Below are 8,031 nucleotides of genomic sequence, written 5' to 3'. Positions count from 1 at the left end.
ACGTTTCTTCAAAGAAGACACAGATGGCCAATAGACACATGAAAAGATGCCCACTGTCACTTATCATCAGGGAAATGCAAATCAAAACCACAATGAGATATCACCTCACACCTGTAAAAATAGCTAAAATCAACAACACAAGAAAAAACAAGTGTTGGTGAGGATGTGGAAGACAAGAAACCCTCTTGCACTGTTGGTAGGAAGGCAAACTGTATAGCTCCTGTGGAAAATAGTATGGAGGTTTCTCAAAAAGTTAAAAATAGAACTACCTTATGATCTACCAATTGCACTACTAGATATTTACCCAAAGAATACAAAAACCACTAATTCCAAAGGATGCATGCACCCCTATGTTTATAGCAGCATTATTTACAAGAGCCGAGATATTGAAGCAGCTCAAGTATTCACTGATCAGTGAATGAATGAAGAAGATGCAGTAAATATATACAGTGGTGTATTTACTACTAAAACACAATGAAATCTTGCCATGTGCAAAGACATGGAGGGATCTCGAGTGTATAAGGTTAAGTGAAATAAGGTAGTCAGAGTAACACAAATACTGTATCATTTCATTCAAATGCAGAATATAAGAAACAAAACAAACAAGCAAAGAGAAAAGAGAGAGAGAAAAAGAAAAATCAAGAAAGAGACTCAATTAATTATAGAGAATAAACTGATGGGATGGGAATGGGGAGAGTTAGGTTAAAGAGGTGATGGGGATTAAAGAGTGTACTTGTTGTGATGAGCACAGGGTGATGTATGGAAGGGTTGAATCTCTATATAGTGTACCTGGAATTAATATAACATTCTATATTAACTAACTGGAATTAAAATTAAAACTTAAAAAAAAAAAAAAGAAAAAAGTCATAACTGATGATGGAAGCCAAATGGCTAATATGCTCTTGTTAATAGGATATAGGACATTCATAACTCAGGCAGGGGAGAGAGAGGAACTGATTTGAAAGCAGAGTCCAAGGTCCTGAAAGAAGGAGATCTCAGGAGGAAGGCAAGCATCATATACCATGAGGCTTGTGAGGAGGAATGCTGTATGGATGCTCCTCCTTTTTGAAAATTGGGGAGTGAGAATGAACAGACCCAGCCACGCAGTGTCTAGGTCAGGGTACTGTCCTTAAAAGCGATGTTGGAGACGAGAGACAGTCATCACTTCTAAGGGTGACTAAAATTGAGTCATTATCAAAAATAGGTCAGGCAAACAGTAGCTATAAGGACTCAAAGCCACATAAGAGGAGGTTGAAAGTAAACTGTGTGGAGAAAGCCAGGCATGACTCTGGAGGTGAAGCACAGGCAGCTTCTGAGGCTTAGCTTCAGTTTCCATAGCCATAGACCAGCATATGTGGGGAAAGCACTGGAGGAGTGTTAGGCAGAGAAGAAAAGGCAGAGGTAATCTCCATGGGGCAGGAAGCAACAGGAGGGGGACACACTGGTTTTAGGAAAACCAGCTTTCCTCGTCACTCTGACCTTCCCCTTGACGCTCAGGTTATCAAAACTTTGGGCAATATTATAATTGCATATCCTACCATAAGAATAGCCTTAGACTGCTGAGCAACTAAAACTGTAAACTTCACATTGATCAGGACCATTTCAAGACCAATATAAGCTGCATCTTCAAGGAGAGTTACCAATGATTCTAGATGGAGATGAAAGGGAAAGGTAGCAGCCTTTTCCTAATATGCCATAAGGACAGATTTATATGTATTTTACAGTTTTATAATTATAATGGCTATTATCAGTCTCAAAAAATAATATTAAATTATAATACTAAGAAATATTATTATAGGGTTCTATTTTTTGTTTTGTTAGGTTTTGGGTTTATTTAGTTATTTATTTTGGCTGTTACTGTTGCTATGATTGTTTTTTAATAGAGTAACATAAGAGAGGACAATGCTAGTTCATTCCAGCCTAGGAGAAAAATATTTTCTCCAAATCTCAGTATATATACAGCATTGTTTTTGTTTGTTTGTCTACTTGGATTTATTTTGCGAATCTGTATGTAAACTTTCTACTTGATTAACTATGCTTTGATTCTCTTGCAGCCGGAATGGGCACTGTGATGCCACATAGCATGCTAAAATCAGAAAAGAAACAATGAACAAGCAAACAAACTCTGCTCAGAATCTGCAAGGAGGCATTATTAGTCCCTAAAGATTGCTTGCTGCATTTGTGCTCATTTGTATGGGCAAAGACTCTGCGTGTCCAGATAGAGATCCCAAACTATTGTCTCAGTGCTGGCTTGGCTTCACTACCAGAATGCAAATTATGTTATTTGCTGCCATTGTGTGTCAATTAAAGATAAAATGTGAATTCCTATTTCAATATGCTCCTACTGGCACAACATCTGGGCTTACCTAAAATTCATGGAACAGTTTCCAAAGATGTTGCCTGCTTGGATGCAGGAGGTAGGAAGCCTTGGCCTCTCAGCAAAGCTGAGGAACATCTCTGGCAGCAGTAGAATCATGGTTCTGAATGTGTATTTCGAATGCATTTTCTAAAAGGCAACTTATCTTTACCTTCTCTCTGTTCTTCTTGTTGAATCTATGTGAACACTACTACTATCTCCTCAGTGACCAAGATCTTCTGTTTAACACAGTTTGCTTTTTTTCCCACTTTCTCTTCTAATCTTACTCTACAATCTGATAGCAGAACCTATGCTTTGTTGTGTCCGTTACCCAAGCTAATGTCACTATTCTCACAGGCCCTGCCTCTATTCTTACCCCCCATACCCATCAGCCCAAAATGTTTCAATAACTTCCTAACCTCTTCCTCTGCTTTCTCCTCTGTACCATCATTTCCCCATGATATATCTGTTTGCCTTTGTAAATCACCTTTTGATCATGGCAGTCTCCTTCTCCCAAACTTTCTATGGCTTCCCAAGTTAAAGAAGTGGTGTCAGGAGCAGGTGGTCTGTGACTCCATGTCTATCCCTGCTGTCCACTCTGCTTGGGACGCATTTTTCCTGTGCCAACCTCATTCTTTCTAGTAATTTCCTTCTCATTTTTCAAGACACAGCTCCACTATCTCAACCCCTCTGACATGTTGCCTTAAACATTCAAACAGAATCGTGTCACATGTGTGTCATTTATTTCATTTATACCAGCTACCTCCATTATTTCATTTCTCTCCTATTTTTACACTTTTAACAGATTTGTACTTATCACTTTCTTTTTTTAAAAATATTTTTATTTATTTCTAGGAGAGAGAGAGAGAGAGAGAGAGTGAGCAGGGGAGGGTCAGAGAGAGAGGGAGACACAGACTCTGAAATAGGCTCCAGGCTCTGAGCTGGCAGTCAGCACAGAGCCCGACGCGGGGCTTGAACCCACGAATCGCAAGATCATGACCTAAGCAAAAGTCGGACTCTTAACCGACTATGCCACCCAGGCGCCCCTGTACTTATCACTTTCAAAGTGAATTTTGTAAAATAGTTGGTGTGATTCAATTTTAATCTCTAATCTTAAAATTTGGTACTTAAAAATGTGTCCAGTAAATGTTTTTTGTGATGAATGAATGAGTGAATGAATGAATGGTGAATTAATCATTAGGTGTATATTTAACTATATATTTGGGAGGTAAATAAAAACATTATAGCCTCTAAAATATTTAGCTGGATATAATAATTCTTACAACTCCTATTTGATATTACACTGATGTGGGTGTTATCTAGGCATATCTGTGGGGCAAGGTGAGCCCAAGGCCCTCCTCCTCTGTCACATTCCCTGAAGTCCTCCTATTCAATAATAGACATTGCAAATTTTACTGAGCTGTCTTATCTTATTCATACAGCTGCATCTGTGTGATAAAGAAAATAATGTGCAACTGGAATAATTCTTAAGCCTTCATAGGCTTATGCAGGCAAATAAATGGTATTATTGTCAATATATGCCTTAATGGGAAGAGAAAAATCTGAAAGACTTATAAAGTTCCCTCCCCCTTTAATGAAGATATTGTGTGGTGTTATGACTCACCCTCTGACTTCACATAGTGATTTCACGTGGGTAAATAGGGTAACTGCTATACAAACAAGCTCTCGATCATTCATAGTACCACAGTGGAAGGTTGACCTAACATCATTCGTTCATCAGCATTTATCAGACATCTATTACAGAGACAATGTCCAGTTTATGAAGAAAAAAACCAGTTTTAGTTTTAGCACTTGAGATTGCAGCTATTAGGCTGAGTTAACCTCTAATTCAATACCCACTATATCAGAGAATGAGAACTCCAACAGAGAGATGAACAACTTATTCAGAGTACAAGAATGGTCAGACCAAGTCAGTCTGATGGTTCTCACATGAAGGCTTAGGACATAGGTATTAAGAAATAAAAATAAGTTTGTCAAGCAGAACAGAAGTAATTGACATTTCAGAACAAATTTCTAGAAGTCAAAGACATATGAATAAGCCCAGGTTGATCTTCCAGCTAAGAGTCCGTATCAACCACCAGACATATGCTTGAGTCATCTAGGACACACAGTCCAGTTCAGCTGATGGTTACACGACTAGTAAGCAGCAAAACTAGAATTTAAATACAGGTCTTGTGACTCTACGCCTAATGCCCTATCCTCTGCTGTGCTGTCTACCAAATGAAACTAGATGATGTCTAGCATAGAGTTTAAGACCAGTATAGAAGAGCAGTTAAGAGCTCATATTACCAGTTTCCCAAGGTTGGAATAGGACTGCAGCACTGTCACTTGTGTGAACTTAGATAAGCTTATTACTATTCTAAACCTCCATTTCTCTATTTATAAAACAGAGTTAATAACAGTCTCTACTTACCTCATAGGGCTATTATGAAGGAAAAATGAGTTAATGAATATAATATCTCTGACACATAATAAACAATAAATTATAGCTCTATTGAACATACTGATGATTTTTGTCCTTTGTAATTCTGTCAACCTTGTCTCTAGTTCATTTTCTACCAACATGGTCTCAAAGAACATAAAAAAGACCTTCACTTCTAAACAGATCCAGACGTTTACTTTGTTCCTTAGACAAAACATCAGTAAATATCTCACGGCCAAATGCACACACCTGACTAAAGTGAAATCTCTCAACTTTACACAAACTGTAGGAGACTGAAAATTCATCCAGATAAACCCAAAACCAGTCTTCATTATAATTTTAATTAAATTCCATTGGGGTATTTTATCTATCCACTTATCTGTCTTTGGAGTCTCCTGTAAGGTCAGAGACTTATCTGGCCATAAAAACTAAATAGATTTTGATGACTCTGTATCAGAAAACACTAATGCCATTTCCTTATCTCTGTGAAATAGTCTTTTCTCTATACACACTTCTAATGACTATAGGAAGCAACCTTGGTTTTATTGTCCTCAATTTACTTTTGAGTAATTACTTTTTTTTCTGTCAGCTTTTTTGCCAAATATTTAATTTTGTCCTCCAGGTAAGTACAGGACTTTTAAAAACAGTAAGGCAAATTGTATTTCTCCATCCTTTTGGATAATGCATGAAATGTTACTTGTTGTAATGTCACCTCTACTTGTAATAAATAAATATTACATCTGGAATACCTGTAAACCTACTGAGAACTAGGTAAAGGCTAGCACAACATATTAAACATGCAGCAGATTTTGTAAGCCTGAGGAAAAATGACAAAACAATGACCTTTCCATCCATGACTTTCTTTGGTTAGACTAGCTGCAAAGCATCATTGTCCATACCCAGAACCATAGTCATATAAGATCCACTTCATATTTGCCTAAATCGATACTCCCCTCCAGAGGGCCTTGCCTCCCCTTTCATATAGCCAGTTCTTGTCCTTTCTCTGAGGCCCAGCTACAGACCTATTATTGCTGAAATCCTTCTCCTCCTTTGAGCTACAATAGCACTGCTTACATGCTGTACTCACTGCCACATGCTGCCTTTATTTTGCCAACTATCAAACTGTCCTTTAAGCAGGTTTCACAATATTACATGTGAACAGGGAGATAGCTGCTTAGAATTGTTAGAATTTATCTACTTAAGAAGTAGGAGTTACTATGTCACGGTGAAAAGAATATGGACTTTGGCAAAGCCTAGAACTTAAGCTCAAAGCTACCATTAAAAATGTGTCAATTTAAGAAACTTAATTAACCTCTTGTACCTCTGATGACTCATCTAGAAAATGCTATGAATAATGAGGCTACTGAGAAGATTAATGCAAAAAAGTGTATAATAAATATGGCACTAAGTAATTTCTCAATATTTATCTTCCTGTTGTCTTAATATTTTGTGAAGAAGGAGCAATAATCAAGGGCATATTATTTACTGAGCAAGTTTTTTTTTTTCTGTGCAGCAACAAATGACAGTCACACATGTCACTATTAATTGTGTTCTTCAGGGTTCTGATATGTCATGAAGTAAGTGGCTCATTTACACATAGCACGGTTCTAAGCTATTCTTGTAAAGAAACACATTTACATTCTCTCTCTTCCTCTTATATTTAAAAAGCAATAGACAAGAAACCATTGAATTACAGACCAAGAATTGGAAGAAACAACTCGTACATTAACAAAAAAATTCAAATTTCCAGTAAACAGGAAAATAGGCCCAATCTCACTGTTAACTTAAATATGTGAATTAAAATTGCATTTGACCTTTCCGTGCCGCTAGCCTTCTCGCAGCCATGGTGAACGTTCCTAAAACCCGCCGGACTGTCTGCAAGAAGTGTGGCAAGCACCAACCCCACAAAGTGACACAGTACAAGAAAGGCAAAGATTCTCTTTATGCCCAGGGAAAGCGGCGTTATGACAGGAAGCAGAGTGGCTATGGGGGACAAACTAAGCCGATTTTCCGAAAAAAGGCTAAGACTACAAAGAAGATTGTGCTGAGGCTTGAATGTGTTGAGCCCAACTGCAGATCTAAGAGAATGCTGGCTATTAAGAGATGCAAGCATTTTGAACTGGGAGGAGATAAGAAGAGAAAGGGCCAAGTGATCCAGTTCTAAGCTTCGTATTTTGTTACATTATGAAGACAATAAAATCTTGAGGTTATGTTCACTTCATTTGGTTACAGTTGGTCCTCTGAGTGAAATAAACTAGTGCCCTCAATAAAATTTCCTTTTTGGGGAAAAAAAAAATTGCATTTGAACATTTTTTTTGCTTGGCATTTTGGCCAAGTTTTAAACAAAACTGTTGGCAAGAAGAAGGAAAACTGGGCATTATTATACACAATGGAGGGATGAGCATTTATATCACCATCCTGAAATGTGATCAGACTCTATCAAAATAAATCATATTCATATCCCATGAACAAGTATCTTCACTTTTATATAAGTACAAGTACCAATATAGTCTACAAAAATATTTTCATAAATGTATAAAGAAATATATGCTTAAGGCTACACACCACAACACTGTAATCAGAAACAATCCAAATGTCCATCCGTAGAGGAATTGTTAATAAGAATGATAGTAGGTTTATACAGTAAAACACATCCAACCATGAAAAAAGAATGGGGGCATATGTAGACATGAACCTTACCATACATATATTGTTAACTGACAAAAGCAAACTGATGAACAATCTGTTAATATGGTATCATTTTACTAATCCAAGTATCTATTATCTCTTTATATATACACAGTAAAAATCTGCAAACTTTTATGCTAAAATATTGACAATACAGGAAGTAAGCCTGGCAAAAGTAAAACTTGAACTTTTAATGTTTACAATTGACTTTTTAAAGTATTTCTTGTGAATATGATTTTTTTCAACCTGAAAAATTTTAATCAGTTAAATCCAACTGGTACTTATTGAGCACCTGCAATCTATTTTATACAAAGGTTAAAGGTTAATAAAATATTAACAACATTATCAAGAACTTCAACATTAAATAAGAGATAGGGTATTAAAAAAGGAAGTAAATAGTATTTCTGAGTATATAATATGCTTTAGGTGTTTTATACACATTATCTTCTTTAATTTCAGAAAGTCTTTGAACTAGGTACTGTTATAATTATTCCAGAGATAAGAAAGTGGGTTTGATTTGCCTATTTTCATTCAAGTAATGGGT

At 36.6% G+C, this 8,031-nt stretch overlaps 1 protein-coding gene across 1 annotated transcript; it reads left to right on the top strand.

The window, feature by feature from the left end:
• The first annotated feature begins 6,629 nt into the window (after positions 1-6,629).
• On the top strand, positions 6,630-7,020 carry LOC120231636 (60S ribosomal protein L36a-like). Its single transcript, XM_039231810.1, has one exon. It carries the CDS (start codon positions 6,643-6,645, stop codon positions 6,961-6,963), a length of 321 nt encoding a protein of 106 aa, XP_039087741.1. The 5' UTR covers positions 6,630-6,642; the 3' UTR covers positions 6,964-7,020.
• The last annotated feature ends 1,011 nt before the right edge of the window (positions 7,021-8,031 follow it).

Source organism: Hyaena hyaena, unplaced genomic scaffold (genome assembly GCF_003009895.1).
Source record: "Hyaena hyaena isolate Hyena2069 unplaced genomic scaffold, ASM300989v1 scaffold_59, whole genome shotgun sequence".
Taxonomy (NCBI): Eukaryota; Metazoa; Chordata; class Mammalia; order Carnivora; family Hyaenidae; genus Hyaena; species Hyaena hyaena.
The sequence above is the reverse complement of the archived record's forward strand: the minus strand, read 5'-3'. Positions and strand labels throughout refer to the sequence as shown.

Bases quoted from the DNA above. Each gene is read 5' to 3' on its own strand.
- LOC120231636 (XM_039231810.1), top strand. From the start codon at position 6,643: ATGGTGAACGTTCCTAAAACCCGCCGGACTGTCTGCAAGAAGTGTGGC.